Genomic DNA, 19,377 nt, shown 5'->3' on the forward strand with positions numbered 1-19,377 from the left:
ACACCTGAGGAAGCAGGACACCAATTTTCCATCCCCAGGTTTATTTTTCTCAGTCAACCTTTCCAGGGGGGAGGAACCGGAGGCAGCACCAACGCTTACGAGCTGCCAAATTTGCCAGGGAATCTTGTGCTCATCCCACCTGGAAGAGAAGAGGGAGATGGATGCATTAGCTGACGAGCTTCCAGCCCTGCATCCCAAAAACAACCGATCAGGGCAGTGCTAAGGAGGGGAAGAATCAAGCATGCTCAAGGACAACACCTGTAGGAGACAGACCCACCATCCCAGATCACAGGCCAGGACAGTGACCACGCAAGGTCAGAGGGATGGGCCAGAGGTGGCCTATATGCATTAATCACAGCTTACTGGTTGCATCAGCAGCCACTAGAAGGTGACAGTCTGCTCTCTGCTACAGGCTCCACTTTGCTTAAGTAACCCACACCCAGAAAGCGTGTGGTGTTCTGACCTATCTAGTGGTATGGAGATGACCTAGAAAAAGAGATAAAATTAGTCTGCTCTACAGCCTTAGCTAATGGCCATGCACCAAGGTCCCTGGTTCAATCCTGCCTGCCGCCACTGAGACTTGAGTGGGATGAAACACACTCTAGGAAATCTTTTCTTTTTATGATTTTTTTCAGACTTTCCCATGGAACATTTTGAGGCTTTCAATTTAAAAACAAGCAAAAAAACCAACCCAAACCACAAAAATGTTTGTTTTTTCTAAAGCCACATTTTGGTACAAACGTTCAGTTTTCTAAACCGACCAAACAAAATGTACGGAAAACTGAAACCAAAAATAAAAGAATTTTTTTTTTTTACAAAACTCCAAAAACTTGACCCAAATTTTTCAGTTTCTATAAACCAGAAAATTTCAGACAGAATGGAAATTTTCCATGGAAAAGTTACACTTTGGTCAAAAAGCCGTGTTTTGCCAGGGAAAAAAAATGGGTACATGAAATTTCGGCCACCGGCAAGCTTCCCAGCTCTGTGAATAGGGACGACAGCTCAGACCCATTCTAGTGAAGCAGAGAACAAGGAGCACCCACCAGCCAGGCCCTTGTCTATATCCTGCCATCTCAGCCAATGGGATGGCATGGGGGAAACTGAAGGCAGTAGATGGACATTTTTGTCATTAACCTGATTGCTCTGGGAATGAGAGTTTAAGCAAACACGAGGCCAGAAGAGGTCAGAATCTAGCTGACGGTCCCAGCACTGGACAATGGCACTGGAACACTTTTAATAGTTGGGGTGCTGAACTCCAACCCCCCTTGCCCCGGGCGTGGGGCCAGCAGCCAGGACCCTGGGTGCGGGGCCGGCATGGAGCCCCCAGAGCAGGGATGGCAACCAGGACTCCAGGCATGGGGCGGCCGCTGGGACCCCGGGGGGCGGGGGGGGAAGCAGTCAGGACCATAGGTGCCAATTCCATGGGTGCTCCGGGGCTGGAGCACCCACAGGGAAAAATTAGCGGGTGCTCCACACCTACTGGCAGCCAAGCTCCCCCCCCCCCGGTTCTTCGCCCCCCGCCCCCCGCTCCCGAGCACACCGCATCCCCGCTCCTCCCCCTCCCTCCCAGCGATTCCCGCCCCCTCGCCACCTAACAACTGTTTGGCGTCACGTAGGACCAGGGCCGCCCAGAGGATTAAGGGGGCCTGGGGTCTTCGGCAGCTGGGGGCCCCCGCCGCCAAATTGCCACTGAAGACCTGGCACTTCGGCAGCGGGTCCCGGGGCAGAAGGACCCCCCGCTGCTGAATTGCCGCCAAAGACCCAGAGCGGAGGAAGCTCCGGGGGCCCGGGCCCCACGAGAGTTTTCCGGGACCCCCAGAGCGAGTGAAGGACCCCACTTCAGGGGCCCTGAAAAACTTTTGTGGGGGCCTGGGGCAAATTGCCCCACTTGCCCCCCTCCTCCCCCGCCCCCGGGCGGCCCTGCTTAGGACTTTCCAGGAGGGAGAGAGAGGAGCAGGGATGCAGCGCACTCAGGGGAGGAGGCGGAGAAGACACGGGGTGGGGGGGGACTTGGGGGAAGGGGGTGGAATGAGGGCAGGGCAGGGGCAGGGGTGGGGTGGGGTCGAACACCCACCGGGCAAAGGGGAAGTCGGCGCCTATGGCTGGGACCCTGGATGGCAGCCAGGCTCCTGGACACGGGGCAGCAGCCAGGACCAACGGCACAGGGCCCACAGCCGGGACCCCTTGCAAAACCTGGGGGTGCTGCAGCACCCCACGCTCCCATAGTTCCCACCCCTATGGCGCCGGATGTGATTGTCGACAGTGGGGTATGTTCTGCAGCTCACAGGATCAGGACCTTAGTGAATCACAAAGGGAAAATGTCTCCTCTCCGACCCACGTGACAGACGCTGTCTCTCATATTCTGCTCTCCCTGCATGCGCCAAACTCCCACTGGCTAGTAAAGTCCAGCACCGCTATGCGGGTGGGATTTTGCCCCGGTCTATGGGCTGCCCTGCTGCCCAACTCCTCCCCGGTGTCTCAGTGAAATATATTTACTAGAATAGCCGGTTGTCGTGGTCAGAATGCTCAGGTTTTGCATACTGGAGTCCAACCTGCAAAGCGGAAGAATGACAAAACTTAGTGCAGGTGGGGTGCAGAGAAGGAAACGGTTAGTGCTGTGCGTGCGAGCCACTGTCATAGACTCAGAACAGTTCATCTGTGTGTCACGAGCCCCATACTGCTAGCAGCTAACAGAGATTCTCCTTTGGCTCAGTCAATAAGGGCCTGTACTGTGAAGCAGAAGGACCGGGGCTCTACCCAAGAAGATTTGAGCAGAGAATTAGCACGCTGCATAGCCACCAGAGTGAAGCCCTAGGTAGGTAGAAATATTTCTTACGAGATCGTTATCCTTATGTTACTAATGAGAGGTTAAATAACCTGCCCTAAGCTCACAGCGAGGCAGCAGCTAACCTGGGACTAGAACACATGAGATCCCAGCTGCTTTACTCCATTTCATCCACTGCATGAGGCTGGCTTGTAAAGGATATAGATTGCTGGGAACCGAGTGAAAGCCCAGCCATTTGGCACCTCACTGACTCCATGACTCACTCCCCGGGAAGGCATTTCACCCCTGACTTATCACAGCTGCAGACAGAGGCTGCCTGCCTGACATACCACCCTAAGGGAAGGTGTGAGGCAGTGCTCGGCTGGGAAGCGGCTGGCTTCTGCATGAACAATGATCTCCATAGAATGCCGTCTAGGGTGACCAGATGTCCCAATTTTAGGGTCTTTTTCTTATATAGGCTCCTATTACCCCCCACCCTGTCCCGATTTTTCACACTTGCTGTCTGGTCACCCTGCGTGTGACTAATCACACACACAGGGCCGGCTCCAGGCACCAGCTCAGCAAGCAGGTGCTTGGAGCAGGCCAACGGAAAGGGGCGGCATATCCGGCTCCTCAGTGGTGGGTCCCTCAGTCTCTCTCAGAGGGAAGGACCGGCCGCCAAATTGCCACCGAAGAATGAAGCGGCGGTGATAGAGCTGCCGCCAAAGTGCCACCGATCGCGGCTTTTTTTTTCTCTTCCCACTGCTTTGGGCAGCAAAAACACTGGAGCCGGCCTTGCACACACATCAGAACGTTGCCTGACTGAGTCAGGACCAGCAGCCCCGGGTTAAGAGATAATTAAGGGTCAAGTACAGTTTATTGGGGGGAGTCACCCTGAAACAGAAGCAGAATAAGTACAGGCCGACCAAGTGGCTTCTCCAAAGATACTCCACACACACACAATGTCCACTTTGTCCCCCACAGCTAAACTAATTTCCAGTCTGCTTGTTTCTGCAACTTCAGCTAAATTTGAGGGCAGAGTTAAGGAGGAAGCTGTGAAAAGCAGAGGCATGTGGTGCCCCGTGGTACTCTTGGAAATAGAGGTTGTCGTGATGCAGCCCAGAGGAGCTTAATTTGTACAGCTCAATCACAAACCCGTCTCCTCCGATGACGTGGCAACCTTGGTCAAAATGAACCTAGCACTGGACTGGCCTGTTGGGGCCAGTGCATCAGGACTGGGCTCATCTGGTCTCTCTGATTGGCCCTCCCACCAGAAGAAGGCATCCAATCGCATCGTGTGCCGCCCGCCCCCCTTCCAAACCCACCTGAGCTTCTTTCCCAGAGAGAGGTTAGCAATCAAAGGGTTAATCCACCTAGCTCAGAGACAGACAGACAGGTGCACCACATAGGAGCCAACTTCCAGGCACTGGGGGCTGGCCTAGGGTACTCAGCTCTCTCATTGGTTCTCCCATTGTTGGGTGTGAGGGAGAGCCATCCAATCATGACACACGCCATCCCTTCCCAAAGCCCACCTGCTCTCCTCTCCTTCCAGCAGCTTGCTGTAGGTGGCGATCTCGATATCCAGCGCCAGTTTGAGGTTCATCAGCGCCTGATACTCCCGCAGCTGGACCGCCATTTCCTGCTTGGCCATCTGCAGGGCTTGTTCCAACTTCTGCAGCTTCTCTGAAGCATCCGCCACGGTGATCTTGCCTTGCTCCTCAGCCTGGACAATGTCCGCCTCCAGCTTGGCATTCTACAAAAGAGACATTTGACAGGTTTCCCTTGAGACCTAGGTCTCTCCTTGGAGCTATCTATGGAGGAAAGGGTGCAGCTTACAGCAGAAATCAGCTGGGGCATTCTAAGGCCAACTCACCCATCATGTGGGCATCTCCAAAGACAGCTAGTTACTGTGTAAGTGGAAATTTCCCATCAAGAAAAGAAGTAAGCACCAGAAGAGAGGAAGGGTCCTTATAACTGACAACACACATTTTGGAAGGGGTATTAAGGCTTACGTATCAGGGCTTAATCCAGTCTCTAGTATTAGAGATCAGGAGGAGATGAGAGGTGGGTGACATTTTTCATCCAACACTTATTTTTCACTGCAAAATGCAAATTCACATCAGCTGAAATATTTTGTGACTTCGGGATCCATTCACTGAATCACTTCAGACGAAAACCAATAAAATAACAACAGGAAAAGCCAAAATGTTTTGTTTTGACATTTACAATGCGGGAACTGGGAATTTAAATCAGATCTCCTGAGTCCCAGTCCATCACCGTAATCAAGATTGTAAGGGGCTGAGTCCCCAGCAGGTCAGAGAGAGACAGAGAGACAGATATTCTAAAGCCAGAGAGGACCATTTTGATCAGCTAGTCTGCCCTCCTGTGTTACATGGCCCATAGAATTCCCCCCAAATACTTCCTGTTTGAACTAGAGCAGATGTTTTAGAAAAAACATCTGATCCTGATTTTAAAGTGTCCAATGATGGAGAATCCACCACAAATCGTTCCAATAGTTAATTATCCTCACCGTTAAAAATCTGCCTCTTATTTCCAGTCTGAATTTGTAGCCTTTGGATCTTGTTAGCTTTTGCCTGCTAGATTGAGGAGCCCATTATCAAATATTCGTTCCCCCATGTGATGAGGATGGACGATCACTCGTTACCGAGTATGATCATCTTCCATGGGAGTTATGGGTCCTCGGGTGGCTAATAAGGCCAATCCTTGAGCCGCAAGTTCTATTACAATGAGGGCAGATGTTTTCAGGCTCAGCAGGAGGCTGTTGACCATGACTGGAAGCCAGTCTCTCCTTCCTCCTGCGCTTCTTGTCCTCTTCAGCTTGTCGGCGAGCAAGTTCAAAATGCAGGGGACCATCAGGTAGGACTTCACTCCATTTTAAGTGATCCTGGGCAAGTGTCTTCCAAGTGTCAATGTCAATATTACACTTTTTTAGGTTGTCCTTCAGCAAGTCCTTATAATGCTTCCATTGTCCATCTAAGTTACGGTGCCCTTCTTTCAGCTGAGAGAACAGGACCTGTTTTGGGAGGCAATGGTCTGGCATCCGGACAATGTGACCAGTCCAGTGCAATTGCTGACGGATGATCATTGCTTCGATACTGGTGGTGTCGCAGGGCAGAGGTATAAAATCTTTGGGTGCCCTGCTAAAAAGCCGGTTTCCCCTTAGGGTGGCCGGGTGTATGGGTCAAGACCCTTAGCTGGGAGCCCAGCTGCAGTTTCTAACGAGGGCAGGCTCAGGGTGATCTGCTGAGCCTAGTGGAACCAGCTGGGTTGATGACTGGGAAGACTATAAACCCAGGGAAAAGCTCAGGGAGGGGAAGCCAGACAGGAAGATAGGAGGGTTGAGGCTCTGTCTCTGCTGGCTGACACAAGCCTCAAAGGTCAGAGGACCCAGTGAGGGGTCGGAGCTGGGACAGGTGTTGGGGGAAATTGGGATTGTACAGCCATTGTAAATAAAAGAACACGGGTGAAGCACCTGCAAGAGGTGTCTGAGACCCTTTCTTTGGCCAGCCCAAGCACAGGGCTCAGGGACAAGAAGGAAGCTTGTGCCGCCCTGTAACAGGTGGTCTTTGCCTCTTCCAGAAAACTAATATTGGTGCGCCCGTCTTCCCACTTGATCTTCAGAATCTTACGTAGGCAGCATTGATGGTGCCTCTCAAGGACTTTCGAGTGGTGTCTATAGGTTGTCCAAGTTTCGGACCCATACAACAGTGTTGGGAAATAACAGCTTGATAAACAAGAAGCTTGGCGTCTGTTCGAATGTTGTGATCTTCAAAAACCCTGTGCCGTAAACGAGAAAAAGCTACACTGGCACAGCTCAGGCAATGCTGAATTTCTGCATCAATATCTGCCTTGGATGAAAGATGACTTCCATGGTAGAGAAAATGATCAACATTCTCCAGCACCACTCCACTGATTTTGATAGATGGGGCACGTAATACCTCATTTGGAGAGGCCTGATAGAGCAATTTAGTCTTCTTGATATTAAGAGTGAAACCAAGACATGTGTACACATCGGCAAACACATTCAAGATAGTTTGAAGATCTTTCTCCGAGTGGGCAAAGATTGCGTTGTTATCAGCGTACTGAAGTTCCACAATAGATGTTGTGAAGATCTTACTCTCCGCTTTCAGCCTGCTAAGCCTGAACAGCTTCCCGTCCATTCTGTAAATGATTTCAACGCAAGCTGTAAACTTCCCAGCAATTAGGTACAGAATGATGGCAATAAAACCCGCAAACATGGTTGGAGCGATGATACAGCCCTGTTTGACTCCTGTTTGTACTTTGAAAGGTTCACTCTGGGAGCCGGTGCCACTCAGAACAGTCACTTTCATGTTATCATGAAGCAATTGTAGGACATTGATGTATTTATCAGGACATCCACTCTTAGAAAGTACAGTCCAGAGGGCAGGGCGATTCACTGAATCAAAGGCTTTAGTTAGATCAATAGAAGCCATGTACAGCGGTCGGTTTTGCTCTCAGTACTTTTCTTGCAGCTGCCGTGCTGTGAAGATCGTATCCACAGTTCCACGACATGGTCAGAAACCATTGTGACTCCAGTAAGATTTCTTCTGACCGGGGCAGAAGGCGGGTTGCAAAGATCCGCGCCAGAACTTTGCCTGCAATGGCTAGGAGGGAGATACCACGATAATTTCCACAATCCACTTTATCACCTTTCCCCATGTAGGTACCTACAGACTGTAATCAAGTCACCCCTGAAGAGATAGATGGGAATGCAGTCACCGTCCTAACCAATGCATGCACTGGTCACGTTCAGGACACAATTAACATCCTGCCCACACTACAGAATAGAATCACATTGTGACTGGGTCCCCGAGCCCGACTGTCGTTAGAGAGAAAGTCAGACACACGGCAAGAAGCCTAAAGGGAAGTCCCTTTCCCTGGTCACATGGCCTCAAGGAAGGGGTGGCACAAGCACCCTAAAAGTGGGGGGGAGCCACAGGTGCCCAAACCATGGTCCTGCCCCTCCGTGCTGCACCGCCCCCGAGACTTTGCCCCCCACCGTCCCTTCTCCCCGAGTCCCTGCCCTTGCACTGCCACTTCCGCCCAAGAGCCCACCCCCCACACTCACTACTCTCCGCTCCCTCCCTCACCCATTGTTCGCCCCTTATGGCCAGTAAAAAGCGGGAGGCCCATGGCCCCCAGGCCTCCCCCTGATTCTGACACTCCTGCCTCAAGGTCTCTCCAAAAGAATGGATGGAGAAAAGGACAAGGAGGTGCTGATCTTCAAGTGCTGGGTGATGGGTTTTCAAAAGAGCCCCAGTATCCAGCACGGACAAGAAGTAATCGGGAGAGTTAGGTGAGAGATGAGGGGAAGCTTTCTAAGTGTAAGGATAGTTAAGCATTAGAACAGGTTGCCAAGGGAGGTAACAGGTTTAGACAAACTCCCGTTGAGGTGCTCTAGAGTAGACTTGGTCCTGTCTCAGCACAGGGCTAGACGAGATGACCTCGTAAGGTCCTTTCCAGGTCTACGTTTCTATGATTCTATGCACCCAGTGTGCTGAGCTCTTGGAAAATCTGTCCCTGTGGGCACCGAATCACTTCAGCAGAGCTCCCCCCCAGGGCTGGATTTGGTCCCCTCCCTCCACATGCGAATCCCCAGCTGTTTCCTCGCTGACCTGTTCTTTCAGGACCGCAATCTCCGTCCGGAGCCGTTGGATCATCCAGTTGAGCTCGTTGAGCTCGGCCTTGGCGGCACGGAGCTCTTCCCCGTGCCTGCCCGCTTTCTCCTGGATCTCCTCGTACTGCGTAGGGGGGAAGAGAGAAGGAGACCCTGAGTCCAGACCAGGATATAGAGAAACAAGTGAGACCCACAGCCTCAATGAATAACCTCATGCTAGCTATGCCGTGTCCCTTCACTGCCAGCAAGGGTGCAGAGCTGGGCACAGTACAAATCAGGGTTCCCCTCAGAATTGTCATCTATGCAGCCAATGTGCTGGGTGGGGGAGGAAACAGCCTTATCTTCCAGCACTGCTCCTTGGTCGGCCAAGGAAGATGGGGGAAGTTTCCCCCAACCTCCTGGATCAGGGGGCCCAATGGAGCAAAGCCAAGTTCCCCCCATTTGTGGCAGTCCCCTAACTCCACTGCGCTCTCAGAGGGTTCAGTGGGTGGCTGAGGGGAACCTTCAGCTGGGGTGGCGGGAAAGGCCTGTCACAGAGGCTCTTTGGTTGAGGTAGCATAGGGGGTTATGTGGCAGGAAGACCTCTCCACCAGGGCGTGCACACAAAGCCCACGATAGACCCCTGCCTGCTTGACAACAGTAGGTCAGGGATGAGGAAGGCCGCAGCCCATCTGACTAGGAGTAGCAGAAAGAAGTGGGTTTTAGGTGGTGGACCCCTGCTGTCAGCACCGCCCCAAGCAAGGGATGAAGCCGCCGGGCAAAGGAACCAAGAAGCTGCCTTCTGAGGGGGTGTCTAGGGCCCTGGCTTGCCCGGTTCCATATTGGCACTTCCCTCTCACATGGACAAGGCCTCACACGCTACCCTGTCCTTCTAAACAGCAGCCTCTCAGGGCAGAGACGGGCCTCGCTCACCGTGATCCGATACTTGTTCTCGGCTTCCTCTCGGCTGTTCTCAGCCATCTCCTCGTACTGCACTCTGGCCTCTGCAATGATGCTGTCCACGTCTAGCTCGGGACTGCTGTCCACGGATATGACGACGGGGGTGTTGGACATCTCTACATCGGCCTGCAGTTCGCGCAGCTCCTACAGGACGAAGAAAACCCTCATTCGTTACAGCGAAGGACGGAGAACTGAACTGCATCCCTGCAGCCGGCTTCCATGGAAACTCCCTCCCCTGGCTGATATAAATCAATGCTGCAGCCTCTTCTGGACCCTGCGTGCACCACTGGTCAACCCACCTCCAAAAAGGATATTGCAGAATTAGAAGGGTTCGAGGAAGGGTGAGAAATATGATTAAGGGGCTGGAGAAACTCTTATGAAAAGAGATTGACAAAATTGGGATGGTTTATCTTCCAAGACGAGACGAATAAGAGGGACACAATAAAAGTATATATAATAATGAATGTCTAGAGAAGGGCGATCAGGGTCTCCTTGCACAAGAACAAGGGTATGTTCCATAAAATTAAAGGGTGGCAAATTCAAAATACAGACTAGAAAATACTTTTTCCACACAGCACATCGTTCGCCTGTGGAACTCATTGCCACAGGAAGTTAGTGAGGCCAAGAACGTCACAAGATTCGAAAAGAGATGGAACATTTATAGGGATGAGAAGAATACCCAAAGTTATAACAGTTTACGCTGACAAATTTAGGGAGGGATTTAACACCTCATGGTTCAGGGGTGAAGCCAATCTCTGTCTGTCAGAGGTCAGGATGAGCCCTAACATGGAAGTAGATTATTCCACATTTGCTAATTCTGTTTTTCTTACAAGTAGCTGGTGCTGGCTACTGTAAGAAACATGATAGTGGATTAGATGGAACTCAAGTCTATTGGAAGATGGAAGTCCCTATATGCCTAGTGTCTTAGGGTATGTCTACACTGCAAAAAAAGACCCGTGGCAGCAAATGTGAGAGCCTGGGGTTATAGACTCAGGCTCACGCTACAGTGCTATAAAATAGCCGTGTAGACGTTCCCACTCCGGCTAGAGCTCAGGGTCTGAGACACAAACCCCTTGCCGGCTTTCAGAACCTGCACTCCAGCCTCAATGGGAATGTCTATACGGGTATTTTTAGTGCCAAGGGGGGAACTCTGTGAGCCCAAATCTGTAGAGCCGGACTCGGACACTTGCTGTGGCAGGGTTTTTTGCAGTATAGAGGACCCCTTAAGGGGCTGAGCGGAGGAGCTCCTGAGTTCTGATCCCATCTCCGCCACTTTCATGCCAAGTGGCCTTGGGTGAGTCATTCTGTCTCAGTTCTCCTGTCTGTAGAATGGGAGTCATGACACTTAACGACAGAGGAGTTTTGTAAGAATTAATTGGTGACTATTTATACCAGTTGTGGGCCCTGAACAAACCCCAAACAGCTCCTGACCATTGTGGGGCTTGAAATCTGGCCTGGAATTTTGCAGCTAGTTTGAAAGAGTCAAGTTAACCGTGAAGGCAGGTCTGCCCCTTTAAAAAAAAAAAAAGACACCACCTCTGGCTCTCTAGAATGGGAGGATCTTTCATTACAGGAACTCAGTGTTACTCAATGGAATTCACCAGGAAATGTACAGACACTGCACACACCCCTAGCATGGGTATAAATAGCAGTGTAGATGGTGAGGCACTGCTTAGGCAGGTAAAGACATCCCAGAACTTTTGGGCCTGTACCCTGCACAGCGCTCTACGCATCCATGCAGTGCGTTCCCCCATCTACACTGCTAGCATTAGCCGTGTAGTGTCCCACTGCCTGCCCCCTGCTAGAGCCTTTCACTGCCGCGTGTAGCCACACACCCCAGCGTGGACGCAGCCCGTACCTTCTGTGCTGCCACAAAGTGTAGACAAGGGAGAGAAAAGTCACTTGCCTTGGCATAAAGCTCCATCAGGAAGTGGATTTCGTCGGTCAGATCTTGCCACTTGACCTCCATTTCCTGCTTCTTGATGTAAGCCTCGTCCACATCCTGAGAAAAGAGTCCAGGAACCCATGAGTCAGTCTTCAACCCTGGTTACTAAGACTGGAAGTTCTTTGGAGGTAGGAGGCCATCTTTTTGTTCCGTGTTTGTACAGAGCCTCGCACAACAGAGTCCTCGTCCATGACTGGGTCTCCCAGCCAGGCACTCCCACAATACCCATAATAAATAAATAATAATGCCCAATGCCTAGCGCCAAACCCAGTCGGAAGTAGCATGGACTCACCTTCTTAAGCAGGACAAATTCATTCTCCCTCCCACTCCGGTCGTTGATTTCTTCTTCGTACCTGTGAGCAGGAGGGAGGGAATCAGGGTACGTATGAGTGGCTGGGAGTTAATTCTCTTACGGAAGCTACTGAGATGTGGGGCCCATCAGAGAATGTTCTGCGGAGCCCCCAAAAAGCCTCAGCTGAAGTCAGTGGGAGCTGTGGGTGTTCCCCGCCTGTGACTATCAGGCCTTTGCTGTTGCAGCTGTGGCTGCTGGCATCCCTAAAAGTCAACTTTAGGACTTGGCAAAAGAGAGCGGTGGTGCAGCCTAGTGAGTAGGGCACTGCACTGGGACTCAAGAAAGCTTGGCTCTAGTCTTGTCTTTGGCACTGCCCTGCTGTGTGATCTTGGACGAGTCGTTTCCCCTCCTGCCTTTTGTCTGTTTACATCGTGAGCCTTTCAGGGCCGGGACTGTATCTCACGATGTAGCTGTGCAGCCTCCAGCACAATAGGGCCGTGATCAGAGTTGGAACCTGTAAGCACCATGGGGATAGAAATATGGACTGGCTTTGATATACCGGGCCTGATTTAAACCCACCAAGGGCACGATGGAGCTAGTCTGGATGTGCATTGGTGTAGCGTGGGTGCTCCGGGGGTGGAGCACCCACGGGGGAAAAAAATGGTGGGTGTTCAGCCTCCCCGATCAGCTCCTCCTTATCCCCCCAGTGCCTCCCACATCCCACTTGTTGGCGGCCCCACTGATCAGCGCCTCTCCCTCCCAAGGCCTCCCCTCCCTCCCAGTGCTGCAATCAGCTGTCCCGTGCAGCTCCGAGGTGTACACAAGGCACTGGGGGGGAGGGGAAGGATCAAGGGGGCTCAGTGGTTTGAGCATTGGCCGGCTAAACCCAGGGTTGTGAGTTCAATCCTTGAGGGGGCCACTTAGGGATCTGGGGCAAAAATTGGTCCTGCTAGTGAAGGCAGGGGGCTGGACTCAATGACCTTTCAGGTCCCTTCCAGTTCTAGGAGATTGGTATATCTCCAGTTATTACCTTTAAGGGCGGGGCATGCTTGGAGGGGGGGGCAGGATCTGGGGCAGAGTAGGGGTTGAGCATCCCCCAGCTCATTAGAAAGTCAGCGCCTCTGGCTGAGAGAGATGATGGAGGTGAGAATCAGAGCTGTGCAAACGATACATTTTTCACTTCACTAATAGTGCCGAAAAATCAAGGGGGAGGGGGAAATATTCTCCCCTTTCTATTGGGCTAGACTTGGGGTGACTATGAGCAAAAGACCCCCTCCCCCTCTGAGCCTGGAGACACTAACCATACTGCAATTTTGCCCATTGATATAATGGACCGAGTTCATCTGAAAAGTCACGTCCCTGAGGAGATGAAAGCTAAGGACGATGCCTGCACCCAGGCAGTATTCATGTCCGAATGCTTCGACGGAGGCAGTATCCCGTTAGAGGTTTTGCCTTTAGACCAGGGGCGGGCAAACTTTTTGGCCCGAGGGCCACAGCGGGGTTCCGAAACTGTATGGAGGGCCGGGTGGGGAAGGCTGTGCCTCCCCAAACAGCCTGGCCCCCGCCCCCCTATGCGCCTCCCGACTGCCCCCCTCAGAACCCCTGACCCATCCAACCCTCCCCGCTCCTTGTCCCCTGACCGCCCCATCCTGAGACCCCCCCCCACCCCTAACCGCCCCCCTGGGACCCCACCCCTATTCAACCCCCCTGACTGCCCCGATCCCTACCCACAGCCATGCTCCTGGGACTCCCACGCCTGTCCAACCCCTGTGTTCCCTGACCACTACCTCCAAAACCTCTGCCCCATCCAACCACCTTCTGCTCCCTGTACCCTGATTGCCCCCTGGGACTCCCTGCCCCTTATCCAACTCCCCGCCCCCTTACCATGCCTCTCAGAGCACCGGGACTGGCAGCCGCGCTGCCCAGCCGGAGCCAGCTCCTCCGCCACACTGCCCGGCCGGAGCTGAGGCTGTGGGGCTGGGGGAACAGCAAGGGAGGGGCCGGGGGCTAACCTCCCCAGCTGGGAGCTCAAGGCCCAGGCAGGACGGTCCCTCAGGCCAGATGTGGCCCGTGGGCCACATTTTGTCCACCTCTGCTTTAGGGCCTCCTTCTCCCATAGCTGATGGATACAGGCCTGGACGTGCAAAGGACCCTAGCTGGAATCTTTACCCAATTCTTTCAGGGTGGTGAGAAAGTCCCCATGGGCGGCTTCATAGTTTGGACTCACTTTCGCTTGAATTCTTCCAGAAGGTCCTGCATGTTGCCCCGCTCGGATTCCAGCCTAACCTTCTGTTGCCCCAGGTCCTCCAGCTGCTTCTTCAAGCTGTTGATTTGCACCTTGAACACGTTTTCCATGTTCCTGGGCCCAGTTTTCTGGCCCTGGAGGATGCTCCACTTGGTCTTCAACACCTGGTTCTGCTGCTCCAGTGTGCGAACCTGGGGAGAGGAGTCTGCATCCTCAGACTGGTGGGACTATGCACATGGGAGACCTTAGGCCAGACTTTTCAGCTGCACTAACGCCTCTTTGCTTCACGTCAGCAGTGGAAAAAACCATCATTAAAATGGGTGTAAATATAACTGGTGATTTACCTGAGCCAGTGTGCTCCAGTACATTGAGCAACTGGCTTAGGACTGTGGACAGCTGGCACCTGGGTAAGCTTGGGCAAGTCACTTCCCCTCTCTGTGTCTCCTCCCGACCTGTGTCTGTCTATTATTTAGATTGTAAGCTCGTTGGGGTGGGCATTATCTCTTGCTGTGTGTGTCTGTACTAGAACTGGGCAAATGATTTTTTTTTTTTGGTTCATTATCCATTTCAAAGAGTCGGAAAAAAATTATTTTGGGGTCAGACAGAAATTTTTGGCTAATCGAAAAGTCAAAAATAATATTCATTTTGGATTGAACAAGAAGTCTCGTTTCTACAAAATTAAAATGTTTTTGACCATTTGTAAACATTTTTTTAAAAAAGTAAATAAAACTGAAGGACATTTTGCAACAAAATGTCATTTCAAACAGAAACATGAAATCGTTTTGTACCAATTTTTTTAATTGTTTTGTTATGTTTTGAAACAAACCATTCAGTGAAATCAACACGAATTAACAAAACGTTTTGGTGTCACTGAACTTGAATCTTTTTGCTAAAAAATTTCTCTCAGCTCTAGTGTGTACAGCACCTGACACGCTAGGGCCCTGATCTTGAAGGTTTTATTGTAATATAAATAAGAAGAGCATTCAACCAACTCCAGCCGCAAGTACATTTTCCTTGTGCCACGAGCTTCCCATTTTTATTCAAGCTACGCCAACTATTCTTCACATTCACAGTTTCAGTTTCACAATTTCTCAACGCCCAGATATTGACACATGCCCCGACAGAATTGTTTGTGCTCCCTGAGCAGCTGTGTCCATGAGACGGGGAATCTGCACGCAGGCTGAGAAAAGGGCTTTCCAGCATTAAACCATAGGGGCTGACTTTGTGGGTGCTCTGGGGCTGGAGCACCCCCTCCCCCCTAGCACCTCCTGTCTGCCAGCAGCCCCACCAACTGGCTCCTCCCCCTCCCTCCCAGCACCTCCCATGATCAGCTGTTCCTCAGCATGCAAGAGGTGCTGGGGGGAAGGGGGAGGAGTGGGGGGGCACACTTGGGGGAGGGGGCAGAACGGGGTTGGAAGAGGTGAGGGGTGGGGCCTTGGGGAAGGGGAGGAGTGGGGGCAGGGGCTGGGGCAGAACAAGGATCAAGCATCCCCCCCCAACACATTAGAAAGTCAGCGCCTCTGCATTAAACTGTGCTGAAACAGACACTGCCTTTAAAAACAAATTAAGAGCAAAAATGACCCTCTTGACAGCCTCATTAACCGATCATGGGAGACTTTTGATCAGAACATCAGTCTGACTTCTGGCCTTAAAGTCTATGACTCTGACACTAGAGAACTGGGCCCATCTCCTTATTCTTTAGCCACAAAGGATAATTTATCTCCTCAACTCCCTGGGAGGAGAACCTGTTCCTACGAATACCCTATGTACTAATCTTTCTCCGCTTCAGGAAGTATTATTATTGCAATAAGACAAATCTCACTCCCTTCCACAGATGGCTACAGGACACATCTACTTGGAGAGAACATTTGGTCCTCATGGAAAACTGAGCATTTTTCCAGGAGAAGACTTAGGAACACAAGAATTCCCAGACTGGATCAGACCCACAACCATGCAGTCCAGTATCCCATCTCTAATAGTGGCCAGTTCCAGATACTTCAAAGGAAGATGCAAGAAACCCCACAATGGGCAGATGGGATAATCTGCCCCTCAGGGATCTTCTAAATCCTAAGAGAGAAAGAATTTAGAGAACTAATGGCCAATGCGGCCATCGGGCTGTGGGAGCAATAAGAAAGAAGCATTAAAGAGGGTTGGCCTTTATCGTAGGATGCTCATTGATTACGCCAAGCATGAACCAAAAGACATATCGACTAGTTCCGGGAAGCCTCTTTTGCTTCCCAGGTTGAGTCCTATAAAGTCTCGATCTTCCCCAATCTGTTTAGAAGACCTACGCCTGAATAGTGATTTTGGGTGCCCCACTTAAGACCCCTTAAAGGGGGTTGATTTGATCCCAAATCGCCGAGCGCCCACCTCTGGAACTCAAGTCTCTTTAACGCATTTCAAGTTGAGCGCCCCCAAAACTGACTAGTCTAGTCGCTTTTGAAAATATAGACAGCAATTGTGACATTGGGTGGGTCTGCTTGAAAGCGTCCCATTTAGGGTAACCTTTGGAGCGTCAGATAAGGCCTAGCTAGCTTCTGGCATTGGCTGTGACAGCTCTTCAGGCTGATTATCTTTTGTACCATATCGATCCCCTACAGGTCGCACAATGATTAAACCCTCTTTATTGCCTTTACTTATTCCAACTGACAACAGCTACCAAGATATTAGCAACTTGCCACCACTGCCTGTTGGGCTGTATACATGAGTTTTCCCTGGTCTCTCCTGTTCTTATGAGGTAAAAAGTATAGGAAAGGAGGGCGACAGAGCTCTACACAACACAGATCCACCTGTCAAAGAGCGGACGCTTGGCGTTCGACGAGCCAAGGCTTACCTTGTCGATAAAGTGGGCAAATTTATTGTTGAGCGTCTTGATCTGCTCTTTCTCCTGAGCTTTCACGCGCTGGATCTCTGGGTCGAGCCCAGTCTCGATGGGATTCATCAGGCTCCGGTCGAAGTTAACTGCTACCAGACTACCCCCGATGCCAGCCCCACCACTCATCCCCAGCCCCAAGGGGCTCCTGGCTCCTCTGAATTTGCTGCCACCTGCGCTGGAGATGGCATAAGTCACGGGGCTCATTCTGGGGTGGCCAGTGAAGGCATAGGACTGGCTGCTGAAACTGTGGGGGGAACTCCTGTACTTCTTACTGATGGAGATGACAGACATTCTGAGGACGCCGGTGGAGAATGAGGAGGTGCTTGGTAGGCAGTCGCAGGCGCTGGAGGAAGGTCTGTAAAGGCTGAGGGCTGCATGGGCTCGGTGCTGATTTTTATATCCAGGGTGGCCACGGGGCGGGGACACACCTGAGTGGCTGTGCAGCAGTGGAGGGGCGGAGCTTCACCTGCTTCATCAACATGGGCCCAACCTAGTTAACGTCTTCAGAGCCAGCAGAGAGAAAACTGTACACCTTCAGCTTTTCAGCCACAGGGAGTCTTCCTTTTATCATGTCCATGCCAAACAGCTGTGTCTGGGTAGTCATTGCAAACTCTTCCACTACTAATTATTAGAGGTTGTGGAAACATTTTCATCATGACATATTTTCGATGAAGAGCAGCTTTTCATTCAAATGAAAATTTTCATAACTGTCTACATTTCCTGGGTTTTTTTCCCAATGGAGAAAAGAATTGGTAATATTTATTTGTCCATCAGTAAAAATGTTCAGTTTTCAGTAAAAGTTTTCACTTTTCTGTCAGTTTTGTAGTTAAAATTTTGGGGTTTCAGTCAAAAAGTAATTTTTAGTTTGTTGTTTAGTAAAAATGTGCATGGTTTGGTACAATTTCTCTTTTTTCTGTCTGCTTTTAATTAAGTAACACATTTTGGTTCTTTGTTTTTGAATAGCAATAGTTTTTAGCCTAAACTGAAAACAGCTTTGGGTTTTCAACAAAAAAGGGAACATTTTTGAGAGAATTTTCTTTAAAATATGAATATATTTTCTAAATTTCCCATGAAAAATAATTAGCATTTTTCAAACAACTCTATGATAATATACCTTGTATAGTCAACGATTAGATAGATAGATAGATAATCACTGTCAAGGCTGATTCCCAACTCTGGCACTTCCAGGTCAGAAGGTGGGGGTCCACAAGGATTAAAAAAACAAAGTCCTAGAAACGTTGCAGTGAAAAGTCTCATTTTCATCAAGTTTTAACAGGAAGAAAAATCATTTTCCAACTGGCTACAGTCTCGGTTTGTTACTTAGCCTGGTCTACACAGCAGTGTTAGGTCGACATATGCCACGTTAGGTTGAATTTATAATGTGTGTGTCTACACTACCGAGCCCTGTCTGCCGACCTAAAGGCCGTCTAAAATCGAAGCCTGTACTCCACCTCGGCCAGCGGCGTGGCGCTAGAATCAACCTTCCTGGGTTGAATCAGGGGTAGTGTAGATACAATGCTGTGTAATCCGATGGGATTGGCCTCCGGGAGGAGTCCCAGAGTGCTCCGCTGTGACTGCTCTGGACACCACTTTCAGCTCCACTCAGGGGTGAAAGTAGCTTAAAGGACTTACCCATAGGATGGAGTCCTGGGCGGGGGCGTGGCCTCAACCAGAAGAGGCGGGGCCTTTCAAGATTTACAGGCCCTTGGGCTCCAGCTGTGGCTGGGAGCCCCAGGGCCTTTAAATCACCCCAGAGCTCAGCTCTGGGGCGAATTAAAGGGCCCGGAGCTCCGGCCACCGAAGAGCTTCGGGCTCTTTAAATTCCCGTCCGAGCCTGGCTGCTCGAGCTCCGGCGGGGATTTAAAGGGCCCGGGCTCCCCGCAGCTGCCAGAGCACCGGGCCTTTTAAATCCCCGCCCGAGCCTGGCTGCCGGAGCTCCGGCGGCACTTTAAAGGGCCCGGGGCTCCCCGCAGCGGCTGGAGCCCTGAGCCCTTTAAATCACCGCCGCGGAAGCCGGTCCAGTCTGGCACGGCGTACTGGCTTTTGTCGGTACACCGGACCAGACCAGACCGGCTTACTTTCACCTCTGACTCCACTGCACTTCAGCCAGGTGCACAGGAAAAGCCCCAGGAACGTTCGGATTTCATTTCCTGTTTGATCAGGGTGGAGAACTCGCCAGCACGGCTGACCAGGCCTGCAAACACGCTCCAGGAGACACTGGATCTGATTGCTGCGTGGGGAAAAGAGTCTGTGCAGGCAGAGCTCCGAACCAGCAGAAGAAACGCGGACATCTATGCCAAAAATCACACAGGCCATTGAGGACAAAGGCTACACCAGGAACACACAGCAGTGCCGCGTGAACATAAAGGAGCTCAGGCAAGCATACCAGAAGACAAGGGAGGCAAACAGTCGCTCCGGTTCTGAGCCATAGACATGCCGCTTCTATGAGCAGCTGAAGAGGGGCTACAAGGAGGATGGAGCTCGGCTGTTCTCAGTGGTGACAGATGACAGAACAAGGAGCAATGGTCTCAAGTTGCAGCGGGGGAGGTCTAGGTTGGATACTAGGAAACACTATTTCACTAGGAGGGTGGTGAAGCACTGGAATGGGTTCCCTAGGGAGGTGGTGGAATCTCCTTCCTTAGAGGTTTTTAAGGCCCA

General features: G+C 51.3%; 1 protein-coding gene across 1 annotated transcript; it reads right to left on the reverse strand.

Moving 5' to 3' along the window:
• On the reverse strand, positions 1-17,047 carry LOC123353564 (keratin, type II cytoskeletal 8-like). Its single transcript, XM_044994756.1, has 9 exons — positions 16,678-17,047; positions 13,827-14,035; positions 11,600-11,660; positions 11,269-11,364; positions 9,336-9,506; positions 8,422-8,547; positions 4,297-4,517; positions 2,497-2,552; positions 1-139 (listed from the first exon to the last, which is right to left on the reverse strand). The coding sequence occupies exons 1-9, from the start codon at positions 17,008-17,010 to the stop codon at positions 96-98; spliced, it is 1,317 nt and encodes a 438-aa protein (XP_044850691.1). The 5' UTR covers positions 17,011-17,047; the 3' UTR covers positions 1-95.
• Between the last annotated feature and the right edge of the window lie 2,330 nt (positions 17,048-19,377).

This window comes from Mauremys mutica, chromosome 20 (assembly GCF_020497125.1).
Source record: "Mauremys mutica isolate MM-2020 ecotype Southern chromosome 20, ASM2049712v1, whole genome shotgun sequence".
In the NCBI taxonomy this organism is placed as follows: domain Eukaryota; kingdom Metazoa; phylum Chordata; order Testudines; family Geoemydidae; genus Mauremys; species Mauremys mutica.